Raw genomic sequence first — 21,071 nt, 5'->3', positions numbered from 1 at the left:
CTTGGCCAATCAGAGGGGAGAGTGAGAGAAGTTGTGTTTATTGAATACTGTGTACTTTTATTTCCACTGGCCTAACAAGACTGCGCATTTTGTAGATGAGGAAAGTGGAGTCACAACAAATACTTGCTGAACTCCTTGAGGTCACAGGCGTTGAAGTGGCTTTGAGCCACTCGCTCGGACCATGCTTGTCTGCAGCCTCAGGTCCCAGAGCTCTCCCTCTCCATCGGAGCCAGTTCTTGGCTCCTTCCTGCCCAGCGCCACAGGAGACTTGAAGAACGGCCCCAACGCCGCGCCGCTAGTTTGAGAGATGCTCGAGTAAGCGTAAATAGGACGGAATCCAATTGAACCAAGTTCCGGACCGAGACGCGCTGGTGCGCACGCGCGGGCACGCTCCTGGGCGGGGCCTCGACCGCTGGTCCCGCCCAGACGTCCGGCGTTTCCCCTCTCGCGGCGAGGCGGGGCAGCGTCGCACGGGAAAAACGCGGGCTAGAGGCTCTCTGCGGGCTACAGCGGCGGAATGGCACGTTTTGGGGGCCTGGTCCTGCGACCCTGGATTCGAGAGCTGGTTCTAGGGTCAGAGGCACTCTCAAGCCCTCGGGCGGGGCAGCTGCTCAAGGTGAGTCCCCCCCCCTCCCCACGCACACACCCTTCTCAGAGCCCTGAGACCTGGGCGGGGCCCCAAGGCGGTGGGTTTGACGCCGGTCGCCGCCCTCAGGTACTGCTGGAGGCCAAGGCCCAGAGCCCGTCCGGTGTCCCTGAGCCGCCCGACACGGAGGCTATGCTGCTTATATCCGACGGGACCCACAGTATCCGATGCCTAGTGACGGGTGAGGCCCTGAACGCCTCAGACTGGTGAGAGAGGCTCCGCGGAGCTTGGGAACTTTGGAGTCGGGTGAGAGAGCTTGAGCCTTGAGCCCTGAGCCCGAGGTGGGCGGGTCCCAGGCGGGCAGGGCTGCGTTCTGGCGAGCGCTGCAGTGAGGACTGTGCTCGCCGCAGGGAGGAGAAGGAGTTCGGCTTCAGAGGGACAGAAGGCCGGATGCTGCTGCTGCGGGACTGCAAGGTCCGCGTCCAGGTCGCCGAGGGAGACACGGTGAGTGGTGAAGCTGGCTTGGGTGGATTACTGGGCCTGATTTCCTGAAAACTCCTGAGACCCGGTCCCTGAACTCACCCCTCCAGCCTGCGGAGTTCTACCTCCAGGTGGACAGCTTCGCTCTGCTGCCCACGGAACAACCCCGGGAACAGGTGACTGGTTGGTAAGTGATGCCTCCACTGTCCAACTGTACTCTTCACCCGGGCCGGGCTGGCGTTGCCATAGGCCTTGTGGGTTTGAGGGCTTGGGGCTTTAGTAACATTGAGTTCCTGTTGTTTTTGTTCAGTTGCTAAGTCGTGTCCAACTCTGTGACCCTATGGACAGCAGCATAACAGGCTCCTCTGCCCTCCACTATCTCTCGAAGTTTGCTCAAATTCATGTTCATTGAGTTGGTTATGCTATCTAATCATCGCATTCTCTGCTACCCCCTTCTCCTGCCTTCAGTGTTACCCAGCATCAGGGTCTCTTCCAGTGAGTCAGCTCTTCGCATCAGGTGGCCTTAGTATTGGAGCTTCAGCTTCAGCAACAGTCCTTTGGGTTTATTTCCCTTAGGATTGACTGGTTTGATTTCTTTGCATTCCAAGAGAGTCTTCTCCAGCGCCTCAATTCCAAAGCATCAGTTCTTCAGCACTCAGCCTTCTTTATGGTCCAGCTCTCATGTCCATACAAGACTACTGGAAAAACCATAGCTTTGACTATATGGACATTTGTCAGCAAGTAATGTTTTTGCTTTTTAATACACTGTTTAGATTTATCATAGCTTTCCTTCCAAGGAACAAGTGCCTTTTAATTTCATGGCTGCAGTCACTGTCTACAGTGATTTTGGAGCTGAAGAAGATAAACACTGGCACTGCTTCCACTTTTCCCCTTATTATTTGCCAGGAAGTGATGGGACTGAATGCTAATGATCTTAGATTTTTGAATATTGAGTTTCAAGCCAGCTTTTTCACCCTCCTCTTTCACTCTCATCACGAGCTCTTTAGTTCCTCTTCACTTTCTGCAATTAGAGTGGTATCTATATATCTGAGGTTATTGATTTTTCTCCCAACCAACTTGATTCCAGCTGTGATTCACCCAGCCTGGCATTTCACATGATGTACTCTGCATATCAATTGTTGTACTCTTTTCCCAATTTCGAACCAACCAGTTGTTCATGTCCAGTTCTAACTGTTGCTTCTTGACTTATATACAGATTTCTAAGGAGATAGGTAAGGTGGTCTGGTAGTTCCATCTTTTTAAGAATTTTCCAGTTTGTTGTGATCCACACAAAGGCTTTAGCATAGTCAATGAACAGAAGTACATGTTTTTCTGGAACTCTCCTGCTTTCTCCATAATCCAGTGTTGGCAGCTTGATCTCCGGTTCCTCTGCCTCTTTGTTTTTTGTTGTTTTTTTTTTCCCTCTGCCTCTTTGAAACTCAACTTGTACATTTGGAAGTTCTTGGTTCACCTACTGCAGAAGCCTAACTTGAAGGATTTTTGAGCATTACCTTGCTAGCATGTGAAATGAGTGCAATTGTCCAGTAATTTGAACATTTTTTGGCATTGTCCTTCTTTGGGGTTGAAATGAAAACTGATCTTTTCCAGTTCTACGGTCACTGCTGAGTTTTCTAAATTTGCTGACATATTGAATGCAGCACTTTAACAGCATCATCATTTAGGATTTTAAATAGTTCAGCTAGAATTCATCATCTCCACTAGTTTTGTTTGTAGTAATGCTTCCTAAGGCCCACTTGACTTCACACTCCAGGATGTTCATTTCTAGATGAGTGACCACAGCATCATGGTTATTGGAGAATTATGACCTTTCTTGTATAGTTTTTCTGTATGTTCTTGGCCATCTCCTCTTAATTTCTTCTGTTTCTGTTAGGTTCTTACTGTTCTTGTCCTTTATCTTGCCCATCCTTAGATGAAATGTTTCCTTGAAATCTCCAGTTTTCTTCAAGAGACCTCTAGTCTTCCCCATTCTGTTCTTTTCCTCTGTTTCTTTGCATTGGTCACTTAAGAAGGCTTTTTTTTTTATTTTTTACCTCTCCTTGCTGTTCTCTAGAACTCTGCATTCATTTGCAAATAGCTTTCCCTTTCTCTCTTGCCTTTTGCTTCTCTGCTTTCCTCAGCTATCTATAAGGCCTCCTCAGACAACCACTTTGCCTTCTTGCATTTTTTTTCTTTGGGATAGTTTTGGTCACTACCTTCTATACAATGTTACTAACCTTTGTCCATAGTTCTTCAGGCACTCTATTAAGTCTAATCCCTTGAGTTTTTTACCTCTCCTGTATAAGCATAAGGGATTTGATTTAGGGTCATACCTGAATGGCCTAGTGGTTTTCCCTAGTTTCTTCAATTTAAGCCTGAATTTTGTAATATGGAGCTCATGATCTGAGCCACAGTCAGCTCTAGGTCTTATTTTTGCTAACTCTATGGAGCTTCTCCATCTTTGGCTACAAAGAACACAATCTGATTTCAGTATTGACCATCTGGTGATGTCCATGTGTAGAGTTGTCTCTTGAGTTGTTGGAAAAGGATGTTTGCTATGACCAGTGTGTTCTCTTGACAAAACTCTGTTAGCCTTTGCTCTGCTTCATTTTGTACCCTAAGGCCAAACTTGCCTGTTATTCTGGTTATTTCTTGATTTCCTGCTTTTGCATTACAGTCGCCTGTGACGAAAAGGTCATCTTTTTTTGGTGTTACTTCCAGAAGGTCTTGTAGGTCTTCATAGAACCAGTCAACTTCAGCTTCTTCGGCATCAGTGACTGTGATGTTGAATGGTTTGCTTTGGAAATGAACCAAGATCATTCTGTCATTTTTGAGATTGCACTCAAGTACTGCATTTCAGACTCTCTTGTTGACCATGAGGGCTACTGCATTTCTTATATGGGATTCTTGCCCACAGTAGTAGATATAATGGTCTGAATTAAATTCGCCCATTCCCATCCATTTTAGTTCACTGATTCCTACCTAAGATTTGATGTCACTCTTGCCATCTCCTACTTGGCCACATCCATTTCGCCTTGATTCATGGACATAATGTTCCAGGTTCCTGTGTAGTATTCTTGACAGCTTTGGACTTTACTTTCATCACCAGGTACAGCTGAACATCGTTTTCACTTTGACCCAGTCACTTTCTTCTTTTTGAAGCTTTTAGTAATTGCTCTCTGGTCTTCCCCAGTAGCATGCTGGACACCTTCCAACCTTGTGGGGGAAGAGAGGCTCATCTTCCAGTGTCGTACCTTTTTGCCTTTTCATACTGTCCATGCGGTTCTCCAGGCAAGAATACTGGAGTGGGTTGCCGTTTTTTCCTCCTGTGGACCAAATTTTGTCAGAAGTTTTCACTGTGACCCATCTATCTTGGGTGGCCCTTCACAGCATGGCTCATAGCTTCACAGAGTTATGCCCTTTCACCATGACCAGGCTGTGATTCATAAAGGAGAACAGTGACTGCCTACCACTCCTCTTTTCCAGCAACGAGGACCCAGATGTGCGGAAAAAGCTCTATGACTGCTTGGAGTGAGTGTGGGGTTGGCTTCTTGGGTGAGGTGTGGTTCGGTCAGGGGGTGACAGATCTGTGTAGGTAGGCTTCAGGATTGTTCCTCAGACTTGTCCCCTCTGTTTCTCTAGGGAGCACCTTTCAGAGTCCACCTCCTCCAATGCAGGTAACTGGCAACCCCACTGCTTCCTTAGTAAGGCCTCCCCTCCTCCTCTGAGCTTCAGCCCATTCTCTGACCCCCTGCCCCTAGGTCTTTCACTGTCCCAGCTTCTGAATGAGGTAGAGGTGGACCAGGAGCATCAGAAGGCATTAGTGCGCCTGGCTGAGAGCTGTCTGATGCTGGCAGGTCCTGACACAGCAGCCCCCATCACCCCCTGGGCTGCCTCTCGCTGCAGAACCACGGTCAGTCTGGGGCTTCTCTTGGGAAATGTCGGCCTGGGAAGTTGGGCGAGGGTGCAGACTGAACGTTCTCATCCCACAGGGAGAAGCTGTGTACACTGTCTCCAGCCTACGGCTGCACATCTCTGAGAATGACCAGCAAATCCTGAGCTCTCTGGGCCCAAGTCAGAGGGCACAGGGTGAGGAGGACTGGAGAGGTCAAGAGGGAGGTACTGCCTGCCCAGTGCCCCCAGTGCTGATAAGCCTCCCCCTCCCCCAGGCCCTGAGCGATCCCCATCACACCTGGCTCTGCAGGACCTGTCGCTGAGTCTGATCTCCTCCCCTCCTTCTTCACCCAGTTCCTCAGGTAAGGTGATGCTCAGGCCCCATGTTCTTGCTGCTGTCAATCAGTTAGGTGCCTGGACTCTGAAAGGGTACCCAGCTGGGCGGGGGTGAACACAGTCCCTGCAAGCCTCCGCTCACAGGTCCTTCAGCTGATCTGAGCTGAGGGGACTGTGCCCATGGTGAGTCCCTCTCCTCCTCAGGAACCCCTGCCTTACCCAGCCAGCTGCTGTCAAAGGAGAACAGTGCCAGCGTCAGCCTTCTGCCTCCTCTGCCCTTGGCTGCTCCAGACCCAGTGCAGAAGGGCAGCTCCCTGCCCCCCGGGTCCCCACATCCCAGCTATGTACCCAACACCCCACTCCTGAGCTGCACCCCAAGCCTGTCACGCCCTGGCCGTGCCCCCAGTGTACCCCAGGCCCATGTAAGCAGGGCCCAGAAACCTAGCCTGGAATTCAAAGAGCTTGGGTTACCCCCCAAGACCTGGCAGCATTCTCCAAGGACAAGAACCACCGAGGGAGCCCTGGAGTCCAGCTGTGTCTGGGTGAGCACAGCCCCCACAGCTGGAGGGTAGAAGGGGGTGGACCTTGGGTAGAGCTGGGCTGGGGGCTGGGGCAGCCTTGGATGAGGTTAGCGGCCTTTTTGGCCCCTTTTCAGACACCATGTCCCCTTCAGGACCCCCCAGAGAGGCATCGTGATGGTTCTGCCTTCCAGTATGAGTACAAGCCACCTTGCCCCTCCCTGTGTGCCCAGGTCCAGGCTGCCAGGTGAGTGCCTGGGGCTGCCCCTACTGTCTTCATTACCTGTCCCCGTCCCCCCTGACCTAAAGCCTCGGTTCTCTTCTCAGGCTCCCTCCCCAGCTCGTGGCCTGGGCCTTGCACTTTCTGATGGAGCCACAGCCAGACTCTGAACTGACCCAGGTGTGAGGGCTCGTGGGAGGATGTGTGCACAGGTCCAGGCCTGGGGGTGGATAAACAGAGCTCCACACCAGCTTCCTTCGAGTTTTTTAATAAAATAATCTCATGCGGCAGAAAGGAAGAGGTCAGGGGTTGGGGCCGCCGCCTCTTTGGTTTGTGGCTGGGGAGGGTGGGCTGGAGGGCTCTGTAGACTGGGGGGGTAGAGGCTCGGCTTCAAGGCCAGATCCTGCACAGAAAGAGGGAGAGAGGAAGGGTTAGGACTGAACCAAGGAGTCCTGCCGCCCTCCCAGCTGGCCCTGGCCCCCCTTACCTATGCTTGGAGATGGAGGCGCCTCAAGCTTTGGCCTGCGCTTGAGGACAGGGGAGCGCTGTAGCCTCAGGGGCCGTTCTGTGGGATACAGACAGACCTGGGGAGGGATGCTGAGGGCCGGCTGCCTGTCCTCACCGTCCCCGCTCCCAACACTTGCCTTTGGAGCCTCCGCCTTCCCCTCCCCTCCCACCCCCGGCAGTGGTGGCTCCTAGCCTTCTGGCTCCAATTTTCTCAACCCCTCAGGACACTGGTGGCCCTTCAAGGACCAGAGCCACGAAGGGAGCCCTCTCCCCCCATCTCCTTTTGTACTCCAGCCCACGGGGAGGCGTTCCCCCCTCACCAGCAGGGGCCTGGAGCTGGTCCTCATGCACAGACACTGCTCGTCGCCCTGCCAAGCGGGGCTGCGGCCTCAGCCGGCCATCTGGGGGAGGCCAGGGGGGTCAGGATGTGGGCCTGACAGCCGCCCCTGCTCCAGCCCTTGCCTCCCACCTTCAGGGTCTGAGTTCCCAGAGGGGACTCCTCCAGTCCCTAGTCCAGTATTGAGTGGAAGCTGGGGTATTTGCTTACCTTCATTCCTGGAGCCTAAGCAGGGATCCTCTGGAAGGCCCAGGCTGTCTGGGGAGGGGCTGGATCTTCGGGGGCTTGGGCTGGGACATGGGGACGGGGGGCCCGGACCATCCTGTCGGCCCCAACCACGGCTCCTGAGCTCGGCGTTCAGCTGCTGCCCCAGTGTCTTCCAGGTGGCAGACTCGGGCCCTTGGCTCCCTGACCCAGGTCTGCATGAAGGGTCTGTGGGGAGAGGGGTGTCAGCCAAGACCTGGGTCAGGCAATGGTCCAATCCCCTGCAGCTCATCTGTCCCCACATGCTCCCCAGCACTGTGGCTCTCACTCACCAGCAGACACAGAGTGGGTGCGGGACTTGATCGAGATAGGAGGAGCCTCTGTGGAACTGTCCATAATGTCACCTGCAATGGCAGGGTCAGGGGCTTAGGCACCAGACCTTGGTGAGGGGAAGAAAAAACATGGCTTCTACTCCTCCTCCCCCAGGAGAGCAAATCCCTTGTGGACTGTCTCTTCCTCCCCCAAAATGTACTGTTCCAGCCCATGGTCCCACTTACCATCCGAGCCAGCCTTCTTGATCTCTCCATCTTTGCTCTGTGGGAAACAGGGAAGTCAAGCTTAGTCCTGTCCCACCCTCATGCTAGCCTTGTTTTATTTATTTATTCTTGTTCTTGTAACTGCCACTAACAGCCACCATGGGTTGGGCAAGAACATGGCAGACCCAGTCCTGGTCTTGGAGCTCAGTCTGTGGTGGCGGACAGTTAACACACAGAAGTATATGCAAGTACAAACACACAAATAAAGTAACTTCTCAGTTCTGTGATTCACTTTCTATAACTTAGTGTTTCTAACTTCAAGCTGAGTCTCACTTCATATGTGTTTTTTAATTTTCCTGCAAAGTTATAGGGATAGTCCATAGGGTGGTGATTCTTGCTAGGAACTGTGGTCAGAGGGTGGCATTAGCAGGGTGTAGAGTCAAGGAAGGCCCAAAGGGAAACAGATGGAGGAAGAGGGAGGGACCTTGTGTAGCCCTTGGATGGTGGTGAGAGGCTGGAAGTGGGGGACAGAGGAGCCTGTGTGAAAGTCCTGAGATGCAACAGGGGTTGAGAGCGGTGAGATGAAGGCAGTGACCAGGGCTGAGGCCCTGTTGGGCCCTGAGGCAGGATTAGGAGTCAAGTCCCCTAGAGGATTTGCTGTTTCAAATGAAGATGACTTTGAAAAGTCAGATTTCTGTTAAATCTGCAGAGAATGGGACTGTCCCCACTGCAAGGAATAGATACTGGTGGCCTGGGTCAGAATGGAAACCAAGAGGGAAGAAAGGGTGAATCTGACAGACCTGTCTGTCAGGAGTCTCCTGGTCACATAAATCACCCACATAAAGCCAGCCGCATGTCACCTGCCTCGTTGCCCACGGCATCCCTTGCCAACTCACTTGCTTCCTCTTGCCTTCGGCACTCCCGCTGCTTCTGCTCACGCCGATCCTCTGCAGCATCACTTGTACTCGCTGCTCAAAGGATGGGGCCAGCTCTGTGTCTCCCCGCTCCAGGGGCCGCCGCTGGGGACAGAGACACCCAACTGGTGACAGAGCCCGCTGCCCCCACCGTTCCAGGGGAGCCCTCGCTCATGGTCACCAGGCCTCACCTTGTCGGGCCTGGCACCCACTGTCTCCTCCTCCTCAGCAGGGAGCAGTATCAGGGAGTAGGCCTTGCTTTCACGGGTGTATCGAGGGCGACTCCTGCGGGTTGGGTCTGGGCTGCCGGTGCCCCCCTCAGCCCCAGCAGGCTCCTCACCACGGCCAGGACGGGCTGGTGGCCGAAGCAAGTCCCCGAGTGTGGTTTTTCGAGAGCGGGGAGCTGCTCCAGGGCTGGTCTCAAGATCAGGTCGTGACCCACGTGTTGAACGAGGCTTCTTGAAGGCAAAGAGTGTGCCCAGCTTCTTGCGAAGTGTACGGGGGACAGGGGTGGTACCCCCCTCGGCTGCCGGGTCCTCCTCCGGGGCCCAGCTGTGGGAACAGCCAGCAGTGAGTGGGAAGGCCCATGGAGCAGCCCACCCTCTCCCCCACCCTTGCAAATGCCCCTTACTCACAGGCGATCCTGGTGGATCAGCCTTTTGGAGAAGAATTCCTCCACACCCTCATCCACGCGGGCACTGAGCCCATTCCCTTCCTGCGGCAGGGCTGGGGGCACCTGAGGGACACCACAGGGTTAAGGCTGAGGGCTGAGTTCAATTGTGACTTCTCCCCACCTTCCTTGTCCCGCGGCAGGCTCTGGGCAACTCCAGGACCTGGGAGCTGCAGTGACCCTTTGGAGCTGCTGTGACCCTTTGGAGCTGCTGATACGAGCTCCCCCACTGTCCAGCGGCTGGGCAGAGATGCTGGTTTCACGTACCCCCCTCACCTGTACTTGGCCCTGGATGTACACAGCTCACACCCATTCTCGTCCCATTGAGTATCCTAAACACCCCAAACCACCCGGTCACCAGCAGACTAGAACCCAAGTGTCCCCTGGGTCGCACGTTCCCACTTGCCACCCTCTCTGCTCCAAACAGTCCCTGCAGTACCCTCCACCCCCACCCCACTCGGCCTGCTGCCGGCTCAGCGGCGCCTGCTGCTGCGTCAGACCCTCTGGGGGGCCTCAAGCCGGCTCCTCCCCACCTCCGGCCCTGTGCCCACGGCCCGCGCCAGTACCCAGCCCACACATACACCCGCGCTGGACGTGCGGTAGACGCAGGACTGTCCCCACGGGAGGTGGGGGGGCAGCATCTTTCAGTAACCCTGGGGGAGGGAGGGTAAGACAGATGCCCCCTCTCACACATCTACCCGTGCAGCGGCCAACCCGAGGCAGAGTCCTACCCCAGGCGCTCCCCCCAACGAAATCCACACACTCGTGACCCCGCACGAGCATGGCCTGAGGTAGGGGGTGGCCAGGAAGCCGCCAGAACTCTGCCGCGTGACCAGGTGGTCTTGGGCCCCCACCACCCACCTCCCTGCCCGCCATCACCCGTAAAAGCGAACGGGCCGCTTGAGACCCCCAATTCCACAAGCTCTGGAGTGGGGGGAGGGCGCTCACCTGGGGGCCCCCCGGCGGCGGGCGATGGTGGTGCTGGCGCCGCGGCCGTGGTCGGGTCCGGGTCGGATGGCGCAGGGGTTGCCCGGAGGGTGGCAGGTCCATGCGAGGCAACGGGCCGGCCGGGGGCCCAGGGGCGGCGGGGCTCGGCGAGCCACGAGCGGATGGCCCCGCCTGCGGCTCTGCATCTTCCCCCGGAGCCGCCAGCTCGGGCTCCGGCTCCTCAGCAGCACCTGAGGGGAGCGCACCAGAAGAGCACCGAGCGCCAAGACCGGGGAGGTGGCGGCGGCGGCGGCGTCGGCGCTAGGGTGGCGGGGGACCCGCCCAAGGCGTGGGGAGGGGCTGGGCTACGCCGCCCGCCCCCCTGCCCGCCCCTCCCCCGCCGCCGCTGTCCGTGGTGCTGAGCGCGGCCCCGAGCGGCGCGCGGCCCCGCGACGCCGCCAGGCATGCGCATCCCGCGGGTTGGGAAGGGAGGGGGCGGTGGAGTACGGAAGGAGTCGAAAGGAGGTTGTGTCCTGGCCCTGGTCTTCTCAGGTCCCACCCTGTGCTAACTGACCCCAACTTTATAGTTGCACGGGGGTCTTGGCCTGGCCCACTCAAGGGTCAAGGAGTTCCCAGGGCAGAGATGAATATATTGTGTCCAGGTGGCCAGGTCTATCTAATGGAACTTTAGTCCAACCTGAGAAATTCTTCCCCTGGGGCCCTGACTTACTGTGAGTGGAGGAGTCCACGTGAAGACAGTGGAGGGATTCAGGCCATTTCTGTGGAGGACTTTCATCCTGGTGAGGAGGGCACAAACTCAGCCTGGGGTCCGTACCCCAGAATAAGATGGAAAGATCTAAGGTTCTAGGCCCAGAGTTCTGGGACCACCTACTTTCTGCTCCTCTTCATCTTCCTTTTCTTTCTCCTCAGGAAAGAAAAGACCTTCCAATTCCCCAGGCCCAAGGGGGCTGGACTCGTCTCCATCCAGTGCCGGTACGACAGGGGGCACTGCCTCTGTTGCCTGCTGAGCCAGACTCTCCACCTGCAATACCAGGCACCCCAAAGACGGAGAGGCAGGGCCTCAGCCAAGGTCCTATCAGTGCTAAGAGAACCCCGAAATATTGGGCTACATGACCCCAGAAGACATTACAGAACCTCTGTGAGGCAGTGGCCGTGAGTCTGTGTAAGCACATAATCCCTGCTCAAGACATTACAGAGCCCCTGCAAGGCAGTGACCAGGTGTGTGTGTATAAGCCCACAGTTCCTGCTCACCAGCCGATCCCGGGCTGCACTCAGACCTGCCACAGCCTGAGCCACAATGCTCTCTGCCAAGGTCCCTGTGACTGACAGGCGCATGTCCCTGATGGCAACAGAGGACAGGGGTTAGTGTGCTGTCTTTATCCAGTCTAGCCCAGTCCTGCCCAGCCCAATCCAGCCTACCTGAGCCGAGTGAAGGCATCTTGCAGCAGGTGCTCTGGGAGCAGCTCTGGGAGACCCCTTGAGCCCCCGAGGACCCCCTCTAGCTGCTCCCTCCACCTGGGACCCTGCAATGTCTGTGGACAGAGGCTCCTTGTTGTGTCCAGTGTGGCCTGAGTGAAGTCCTAGTCGAAGGTCAGAGCACAGTGAGCGTGTGGCCGGGGCCCAGCCTCACTGGCTTGGGGCTCCAAACCCCAAAGAACGCTGGGGGTCACCACAGACTCGGGACACCACAGTCACACCTCTGGATGGGGGTCAAGGCTGCATACAGGGAGCAGGGGCGGCCGGGGCCAGGGCACTATCTCACCTGAATGTCCCGGCGGCACACCTCTCCCACCTGTCCCAGGAGGCCTTCCAGCTTCTGCCGCAGCTGCCACTGGTGGCTCGGGGAACTCCCAGCCTCATAGAGAATGGGGAGAATCTGGAGGCCAAGGAAGAAAAGGAGTTGCAAGTGGACCCCTAACTAAGAGGGAGGCGTCCTCGTAGTGGGAGGGAGTGCTCACGCTGAGAGAGAAGTTGGCGTTTTGGATGGCATCCTCAGCCTGGTGCACAGCGGCTTCACCCTGGGGTCCAGCCCCACAGCCCAGCAGCTCCACGTGCTCCTGCACCGACTGACACAGTTCGTTCACTTCCTGGAGGGCAAGAGGGCTCAACTGCAGCCTGGTCCCTTCCCTGTCCCCAAATCCTGACTGCCCCCTTCCCAAGGTCTCCGCAGGGTGGGTGAGGTCCTGAAGCTGACACCATCAGGACAGCCACTTGGGAACCTTATCTGTTCAAGAAGGGAGAGCAGTGTCTCCTTTGATTCATTGCAGGGACTTTATATATACTTCCTAAATGTCCAGAATAGGAAGGAAAAGAGTGGTTAGTCATGTCAGTGTTTTAGAAGCTCAATCTGTTCATCATCCACCTAGAGGACAGATTGAGGGATGGAGAGAAATGCGAGTGAGGAGCTGTGGAAGAGAGACAAGGGGGAAGCAAAGGATAGTTGGGTGGGAGTAAGGAGTGGTATGTTTGAGAATGGGTCAAGATGCGGAACCAAGAAGGTCTATGGGGGCTGCAATGTGGCCGAGAGAGACCTGGACTGAAGCTCTGTCCAAGCACTTGGGTGCGTGTGGGCACCAGTGAGGCTGGGCTCCAGAGTAGAAGCGTTTTGTGGGAAATGACGAGATCACTTGTGGAATGTGAAGCTCTGAGGTTGTCAAGATGCCTGGGCTCTGGAGCTTGGGAGAGAAGTGGGATTTGGGAACAGGTGTATGGGGAACATCTCACCAAGCAAAGAAGTGGAGGGAGATGAAGCCAGAAAAAGGGTCATTGGGTTGGGCAACAACAGAGAGGGAAGGCCCTGTGAATGGGAATTCACAGGTGGGGCTATAGTTGGGGATGGGGAGAACTGATTGAGGATTTAAAATACCTCCTGTCTTTAACTAGGGAGGCTATTTAAATGATTTAAGGGAATTTCCTGTGGTCCAATGGTTAAGACTCCATGCTTTCACTGCAGGGGCCTGCGTTCATTCCTTAGTTGGAGAAATAATATCTCGCAAATCAGCTGTGTGCAGTAGCCTCCCCACGCCCAGCTTTTTTTAAATAAAAAAAAAAAATGCTTTCAAAAGGCAGCTAGTAGTGTTATCTGAGGGAGCTATTTCAAGAGCTATCAGCTCCACTGCAGATCAAGGAGAAGGACTTGTCTGGGACAGCAGGATTCATGCATGCTGGCTGCCCTCAGACTCATGGGGTCTCTTAGTGGCCACCACCCTCCCCACTCCCTACAGTCTGTTGGTGCTCAAGGCTGAGTGGGGGAACTCTGACCTGCTCGGAGGGGTCTGACCCCAGACCCAGGGGCTTCGGGCGGGAGGCGCCGTCGGTAGAGGTGTGGTCTGTGCGATTGTTCCTCAAGAGACAGGCTTGGATCTGGGCATGAGAGAGACTGAGAAATGGTAGGGCAGGACCAAGGCACAGAGCCAGGCAGGGAGAGAGGGAAGCCCCACCTGATGCACGGCCCGTGCTGTCAGTTCAGGACGGCTGCGTTGAGCCTGGGCCACATCGTTCAGAGGCAGAGGCATGGCCTTCAGGCTGCGGTTCTGTTCCAGGGCCTGTGCCACGTCCAGCAGGCCCAGAGCAGATGTGTGGTTTCGGTCCCAGACCACAGACCTGGGCCGGGCTGGGCTTTAGTCGGGGGCGAAGCCCTGCAAGGCCCTCCCAACCCCACTTGGCCTTTGCATTAGCACCCCTGAGCTCCACCTGCTCTGCTTCATTCAGCCCTACCCCAGTAAGGCCCTCCATACACGCCCTCTTCCCCCGTTGGTCCCACCCCTGTGACCCCGCCCACCGGAGCCTCGTGTTGACCCGAAGCGCCTTGGCCAGCATCTTGGCACCCGTATCCCCCATGGCGTTGCCGCTGATATCCAGGGCTGTCAGGTTAGGATTGGTGCCCAGGGCCCGGAGCAGGACGCCGGCGCCCAGCTTCAGCCGTGACTCAGCCACGGACAGAGACTGCAGGGGCTGGGGTTAAGAGAAAGCCATTTGCAGTTGGAGTCAGGGGCCAGCAAGGAGGACGAGTCTCAGGGTCCATTGCCTGAGGATCCCACGTGGTCCCGTGAACTCACACAGTCGTCATCCTGCATGAGCTGAACAATCCGGTGCAGGACATCGTCCAGGGTCTCCCTGTGGGCGGGGGCAGCAGTTGGCAGAAGACCCGGGTGGTGAGGTGCAGTTGGGAGGCCCAGGAGGGGGATGCGGGCTCACTTGCACCGGACGTTGAAGTTCCTTCCAAGCGCCACGTGTCGCAGGGACCGACTCCTCCCGATGGCCAGCACCAGAGTCACCATGTCTGAGCCAAAGCCTGGGGGGTGGCTCGGGTCACACACAAGGCGAAGCTGCGGGGGGTGGGAATTTGGTGGGTGGTGGGAGGATGGGTTTCTGGGCGGCCTCACCATTATCTGCCAGATCCAGGGAGCTCACTGCACCAGCATCACACACTAAGTCTTGTATCACCTGAGCACCCGCCGAGCGCAGCTGAAGGTGGGAAGTGGAGCGTGCTCAGGCCAACAGGCCACAGGTAGGGAGGATCAGGAGCCCAACGGCCCAGCGCTCCCACCTCGCAGCCCAAGCCCCAAGGGCAAGTCCCGCCGCTCGGGTGGTTTGCTCACCTCACACGTGCTAAGGTCCAGGTGTAGGTCATTCAGGTGCGTGTTGAGCGCCAGGCCTTCCAGAAGCGCCCTGGGAGAGGGTGTCACAGGGGGTAGCGGAAGCTGGGAGAAGGGTCCCCAGAGCAGAGCGCAAACATCAAGAAGGAAGGATGCCCGGGAGGTCAAGGGTGTGATAAGAGCAGGGTGAGGTGGCGAGGCGAAGCCTGGGTGTTGGCCGACAGGCGAGGGCATGGGACACTGACCTGAGTGCGTCGGGTGGCAGTTTGCAGCCCGCCAGGCCCAGGTACCGAAGCGTCCCGGTGCGGCTGAGGAAGAGTTGCAGGGCATCGGGCGCAGCCCGGGACTTCCTGGGGTGGGGAGTGGGCTGAGTGGGCGTCCTGGCGCGGGGAGGCGGGGCCCGGAAGAGTCCCGCCCCTCCCACCCCGCCCCCTTACGTGCGGGAGAAGACGTTCCTTGAGGCGTCGAGGTGCGCCAGGCTGGAGCAGCCGCCGCGGGACAGCGCCCCGAAGAGCTGCGAGAGGAGGGTGTGGGCTACACCGGCCGGAGGACTGAGCGTCCCCTACTTCAATAGCCCCTTCGGCCACAGGCCCGCCCAGCCCTACAAATCACCCCCCCACTGACCACCCCCTCACAGTGTCCAGGGCGGTGTCGGTGCCTGCGAGATTCAGGAACGTCAGAACGTTAGGACGGCTCAGGAAACTATAGAGGCCCTGGCGGGAGGATGGAGATGGGAAGGAGTCAAGGATCACTCGACCAAGAGCTTCCCGACACCTCACTGCCTGCGGCGACACCTCACTGCCTGCGGCGGCATCCCCAGTCACCTCCCTGAAGACAGTCACTCACCCCATGGTCCTCCGAAGCCCCTAGTGCCCCGGGGTTCCCGGAAAGGTCCAAGTGGATCAGGGCAGAGTCAAAGGCTGAATTGGAAGCCAGTGCCCGGCCTAGAGCCCTCATTCCTGGTGATGGAGGAGTGGGGGGGGCTCACCATCAGGAGACCCCACCTCCCAGCTCCACCACCCCACACCATCCTCAGGCCTGCCTACCTCGCGGCGTCAACCCAGTCTGCGCTAGGCTGAGTCTCCTCAGGGCTCCAGGATGCTTCTCTAGGTGTCTGCTAAGGGCAGCCACACCTGCGGGATGAGGGTAGTAGCCGTGTGGGTCTCACGGCCTCCAGCACCAGCCCCCAGGGCTTCCCCAGGCTCAGGTGTACCTCGGTCATCCAGCAGGTTCCCGGCCAGGCTGAGCTCCCGCAGTCCCGAGCTGCTATGTCCCGCCAGTGCCTGGGCCAGTCGTCGGACAAAGTCTCTGGGAACCAGACCACACCCTAGGTGTGAAGCTTTGAGCCTGGATTCCCCGCTCCTCCCCAGGTCACTAGTCTCTCCAACCCAAACCCCCAGATTCCCCTCCCCAAGCCCTGTCCCCCCTACCCCCTCAGGCCACAGGTCTCCAGCACCAGCTCCTCCAGGTGGGATGACTGATTCATCATGTGCAGAATCTGTTCTGAGACCTCAAGGCTCTGAGAACCAGAGTGGGGGTAGAGAGCTCAGCGGGCTGCCCACTGGCCCCCCAACCCCCCCTCCCCGCCCTCCCCTATGCTTCTCACCAGCTTCATGTCCACGCAGGAGAGGCACCGGAACCAGAGGTTGTAGGACAGGGCAGCCACACTCAAGGCCAGGTCCCTGAGCGGAAGAAGGGGCAGGAGCAGAGCTCAGGATCCCCCAGCCAGATCCTAGGTTACAGAAGCTAAGGCCAGGAATGTGGCTCATGCAATCTTCCTCTCCTCACAGCCCTAGTGGGACACTCACCGACTTCCCAGATGGCTGAAGTCTCCTAGGCTGAAATGGCGGCAGCCCTGACGATGGTAGATGGTGTCCACATCCTGGGTGGGAAGAAAGTACCTCCAACTTGCTTGGGACCACAAGAGGTAGTGGGGACTTCTTAAAGCACCAGGGGAATTGGATGTCTCCAGAGCCCCCAGAGAGGGCCCTCCTCTCACCCACTGAATCTCCTCTCGGAAGGGGAAGCCATTGTAGTCACACAGGGCCTCGTATGTCTCCGAGAAGCCCCCTGGGTTGGTGCCAAGGGTGTGATGGGGCAGGAATTGGGGCAAGAGAGAGACAAAAGGTCAGAGACGGAGAATAATCAGCCCCAGGCTGGGTAGTGGCTGAGTGGCTCTGTTCAGTTTGTTGAGCCCTTCACATCCAGGGGTCATGCAGGAGGGGGGGGGGTCAGCTGGAAGCCCTGCGTGGCCCCCGCCTTGGCCCTTACCACAGGGGCTGCTGGGTGAGGTGGCTTCTGAGGAGCTGCTTTTCTCCAGCCGAGCCAGCATGGAGGGGGGTGTGGGCCTCCGGAAGAGTTTCCTGAGGAGGGGGATGAAGGAGAAGGGGGCAAGGAACTTCTAGGCCCTGGGAGTGAGGCCCCCCACAGCGACATCCAGGGCACCCCTCGCTGCCCCCCTTCCCTGCCAGCCCTGTCAGCTGCTGGGCCTCACCCAAGGGTTGAGCGAGGGAAGACCTTCCTGATGGCAGCAGCGACGTGCTGGGCCAGCTGTTCCAGGGCAGCCACACCAGTAAACTCCAGGACCAGTTCAGGCAGGGACTCCAGCTCAAAGGTGACCTGGGGGTGGGGGTGGGGTGAGGGATGGGTTCCAGGGTGAGGGATGGGCTCCTTGTGGGGGCTGGGGAATGGAGGACAAGACCAGACTACAGGCCCTGGTGGGGTACTAGGGGTCTCACCTGAGGGGGTGTCTCCTGCAGCACCATGGCCTGGACCTCCAGGTAGCTGAATGTGCAGTCCACCTATGGAGTGCCAGGGTGAGCTCCGACCAAAGCGCAATCCCCACCCTGTTGGGAGCCCAGTCCTTTGTGCAGCCTGGATCTCAGAGCCAGACCTGCCTGGACTCCAGTCCTGCCTGATGACGATGGCAGCCCAGTGCTACTGGAAGGGCGGAGTCCACAAGGACGGGATGGACACCGCAGATGCAACCCTCCTCAGGAAAGCTGCTGGAGGGCAAGGGGGCGGTGGCCGGGCCGCTGGGACTCACCCTCAGAGGGAGGCAGGTGTGGAGCAGGTAGGCTCTCCATCGGAGCAGCGCCTGAGGGGAGAGAGTGTCTCACACCTTGGGCAGGGCAAGAGGCTCCTTCTGCCTGGGCCCCAGTGACCCTCCCAGGCAGGCTCTGCCCCAGCCATACCAGGACATGACCTTGCTCGGCACCCTCCCGCTCTGGCAGCCAGGTTTTCAGCAGCAGTTCTGCCTCCTTGGGCCACAGGAACTTGGTGATCTCGCCTGTGGAAGGGCAGCCTGCTGGGAGATGGGTCCTGCCATGGAGGTCAATTCGTGCCCACGGTCTGTGGTCTGTACAGGGCTAGGGGGCCTGGGCTCATCTACGGGGCCAGCGAGGAAGGAGTGGAGTGGATCTGGGCCGCCAAGCCCTCCTGAGGACCAGAGGGAACCGCTTGCAGGGTGCCCTGGGACTCTGGGTGGGCCACTGGTTCCGGGGCCGCACGGCTTCCTCCCAGCCACGTAGGAGAGGAGCGGCGCTTACCTCGCAGCTCGCAGGATATGCCGTCGGGGGTCTGGGCCATGCGGCCGGCCCGGCGGCCGGAGCTGGCCCAAGGAACTCAGACGAGAAACGGTAGCAGCGGCGGGCGAGCACAGGAAGCCTGGGGGCCCGGCCGCATAGCAGCCACCTGCTCCTCCTGCAGCGGAAGGTACGCACCGCTTCCTGCCGGGCCGCCCCCGGCCCGGCTCCTCCCCGCCCGGCCTTCGCGGGCCGGGAGATGCAGGGCGGGTACGAAGGAGGTGGGCAGATGCCAGCTGCCCGCCCGCGCCGTCGCTACTCTGTAAAGGTAGATCTGAGGAGGGAAGGGAGAGGTGTGCCCGGGAGGGTCTCGCACGTCGCGTGCCTCTCTGTTCCTAGACCCCTACTTCCACCCTGCTACAGTCCCTTCTGCGAGCACCAGGGGGCGCTGCCCGCTCGGGGAATCTGCCGACCGCCTCGGCCCGTCCCCTCCACAGCCCAGCGAGGGAGGTGGACCGCAGACAGGATACATAGGGCGTCTGGGCGTCTGTTCAGAAAGGACCATTGGATTCCTCCTAACCTTGAGGACCCTATCTGTTGCTCCTAATCTGGAGTCCCTCACCACGTCGGAGAGACACGAACTGTTGAAAGGGTGGGAAAAACACCAGATGGGCCCAGATGCCCATCTCTGCGGCAGAGGTCCTTTGCTTTCATCAGGTTCAAGGTGGGTTGGGGCCAGAAGGTGCCACTGCAGGGAGGAGTGGAGTGACTCATGAGCAAAGGCGATGGATGTGGGGGTCCTCCCATGTCTGCCTTCTCCCTGAGCTGGAGAGAGCTTGGGAGGGGGAACCACAAGCAGAGAGGAAAGCTACTGTCTGCAGGACTAGGTGGCCCTCAGGTCATGGGGATGCATGATACCCTATAGAAGACCAGGGACCTAGATTTTGGAGAGTTCACAGGAGGGGATTTAACCTTTTTCTTCCATTACAATCTAATTAAACTCTATGAGAAGAGAAACAACCCTCTGCCCTGCCCATTGCTCAGCCCGATGGGGTGAAATAACCTGAGAGGTGAGAGACACTGCGCAGGCCCTTGGTTTCTTCCCACCTCCTGCTACCCCTCCTCACCTTGAGGCCTGGAGACAGTGAGAGCATTTTTCAGTCATCTGACCATCAGCAGCATCTCCCCCAGCCCAAATCTCATCTCCCTTTGCTGAGGACCACCAACGACTAGGACAAAGTGGAAAGTAGAGATTGAATCGTAAAAAACTTTGCAGGAAGCCACCTCCCTTAAAGCAACAGGCTCAGGTGTGGCAGCCCAGGGGCCACAGGGATGGGCTCAGTTGGACAGGGAGCTAAGTTCCTGCCAACAGAGGCAAGAGGAAGTCCTGCTCTGCTGCCTCCCAATCTGAGCAGAGAGAGTTCAAGTTAAGACTCTTGGAAGACCACAGAACCCATCAACTGCTTCTAGGGCCTGAGCTCACACACAGTATGGCCAAGTGGTCAGGAATGAAAGTTCTGAAGGTACGCTGCCTGAATTCAAGTCCTGACTCCACTTAACAGCTGTTTGACACTGAGTAAATCACGTCATCTTTCTGTTTAGGGCTTCCAGTTCCTGTTTTCTAAGCTGGAATTTACCTTGGAGTGTAAAGATTAATTATTAAGAGAAGTGCTCACAATGTATCTGGAACTCATTGAATACTCACAGTTGCCAAGTCTTACTGTGACAAACCTAAGACTCCAGAACAGAAGGACAGAAAACCTCCCTCCCTGGGATTTTTCTGTCCAGAATGATTCGAATGAGAAATACAAGAGGGAATAAATGCCAAAGGCTTCGAGCTGCTCCCAGGTGGCGGGATTCTCAAGACCAACAGCCACACTGCTAGCATCAGCCCTTGTCTAGTGAGTGCTATGGGAACAAGCAGAGGGCTGTGGAGGAGGAAACCAGGATCAGCCTGGAGATTAGGACAGGAGTGCTAGGCTAGCCACACATCTCCATAACTGCCTGCTGTCACAGTGGCAGTGATGAACAAATGTAACTGCTATCAGAGGCCTAGTGAACACATGGGACTCAGCTTCCACGAGTGAGTGACTCAAGAGGGCGAGAAGCCTTCAATTTGTTAAGACCGTCTGTGTGTTCTAGACAGCATGACACCCTGTAGGCGCTCAAGAAATGCTAAAAGCTCATAATGAGGAATAAGCCCCGCCTGTTCCAGTAGTACAGGATAAGAGGCCAGGCTGCAGCTCCCAGAAGTGCCACAAGGTTCCTGTCAAAAGTTCTCTGGTGTGGAGTACTGGGAGAAGGTTTTACATTCAATGGAGTCACACAGGATGTATCATGGGGATATGCCAATGGTGAGGAGGGGTAGGGGGGTAGGGAGGGAATCCCCTTTCAGCCTTATCTGCATCAGAATGTCATTTTTCTTGCCCCCTCCCCAAGCAAAACCAATCTGCTTGTAAACAGTTTGAATGTATACAATAATAGAAAAGCTATGTTAAAAATACAGATAAACTGTTTGCTGTTCTATTAAGAGATTTTCTATTTTATTAAAAAAAATTTATTGGGGGGGGGGGCACGCCACATGGCTTGCAATATCTTAGTATTCTGACCAGGAATCGAACTTGGGCTCCTTGTAGTGGAAACATGGAGTCCCAACTACTGGACCACCAGGGAATTCTCTATAATTAAAAAAATTTAATAAAAATAGCTAGCTAGTGGGAAGCTGCTATAAAACACAAGAAGCTCAGCTCGGTGCTCTGTGACCTAGGTGGGTGGGATGGAGGTGAGGTGGGAAGGAGGTCC

At 57.0% G+C, this 21,071-nt stretch overlaps 2 protein-coding genes across 12 annotated transcripts; one reads left to right on the top strand and one right to left on the bottom strand.

The window, feature by feature from the left end:
* Positions 1-15: 15 nt before the first annotated feature.
* ACD (ACD shelterin complex subunit and telomerase recruitment factor) lies at positions 16-7,505 on the top strand. Of its 6 annotated transcripts, none has more exons than XM_043898824.1 (12): positions 16-616; positions 716-852; positions 997-1,090; positions 1,177-1,253; positions 4,550-4,594; positions 4,706-4,740; positions 4,921-4,976; positions 5,056-5,152; positions 5,233-5,319; positions 5,498-5,835; positions 5,967-6,058; positions 6,139-7,505. In XM_043898824.1, the coding sequence occupies exons 1-12, from the start codon at positions 518-520 to the stop codon at positions 6,215-6,217; spliced, it is 1,236 nt and encodes a 411-aa protein (XP_043754759.1). In that variant the 5' UTR covers positions 16-517; the 3' UTR covers positions 6,218-7,505. The 6 variants fall into 6 exon arrangements, with proteins under 6 accessions (XP_043754759.1, XP_043754757.1, XP_043754761.1 ...); XM_043898822.1 differs by having other exon boundaries at positions 18-616; positions 4,825-4,976; XM_043898828.1 differs by having other exon boundaries at positions 351-616; positions 716-827; positions 4,825-4,976.
* Positions 6,284-19,498, bottom strand: CARMIL2 (capping protein regulator and myosin 1 linker 2). Of its 6 annotated transcripts, none has more exons than XM_043898813.1 (40): positions 19,397-19,498; positions 18,294-19,017; positions 17,940-18,066; positions 17,792-17,842; positions 17,484-17,546; positions 17,240-17,364; positions 17,017-17,108; positions 16,745-16,815; positions 16,554-16,627; positions 16,352-16,427; positions 16,176-16,264; positions 15,959-16,053; positions 15,792-15,878; positions 15,592-15,704; positions 15,381-15,458; positions 15,183-15,259; positions 14,991-15,095; positions 14,749-14,818; positions 14,533-14,614; positions 14,345-14,441; positions 14,206-14,263; positions 13,929-14,101; positions 13,588-13,750; positions 13,409-13,510; positions 12,106-12,234; positions 11,910-12,023; positions 11,567-11,727; positions 11,399-11,486; positions 11,019-11,168; positions 10,857-10,923; positions 10,148-10,377; positions 9,165-9,265; positions 8,721-9,081; positions 8,512-8,634; positions 7,637-7,673; positions 7,412-7,483; positions 7,086-7,307; positions 6,859-6,939; positions 6,519-6,596; positions 6,284-6,434 (listed from the first exon to the last, which is right to left on the bottom strand). In XM_043898813.1, exons 5-40 carry the CDS (start codon positions 17,508-17,510, stop codon positions 6,334-6,336), a joined length of 3,969 nt encoding a protein of 1,322 aa, XP_043754748.1. In that variant the 5' UTR covers positions 17,511-17,546; positions 17,792-17,842; positions 17,940-18,066; positions 18,294-19,017; positions 19,397-19,498; the 3' UTR covers positions 6,284-6,333. The 6 variants fall into 6 exon arrangements, with proteins under 6 accessions (XP_043754748.1, XP_043754743.1, XP_043754745.1 ...); XM_043898808.1 differs by having other exon boundaries at positions 17,940-18,052; XM_043898810.1 differs by having other exon boundaries at positions 14,991-15,053; positions 17,940-18,052.
* Positions 19,499-21,071: the final 1,573 nt, after the last annotated feature.

This window comes from Cervus elaphus, chromosome 4, assembly GCF_910594005.1.
Source record: "Cervus elaphus chromosome 4, mCerEla1.1, whole genome shotgun sequence".
NCBI classification, from domain to species: Eukaryota; Metazoa; Chordata; class Mammalia; order Artiodactyla; family Cervidae; genus Cervus; species Cervus elaphus.
The sequence above is the reverse complement of the archived record's forward strand: the minus strand, read 5'-3'. Positions and strand labels throughout refer to the sequence as shown.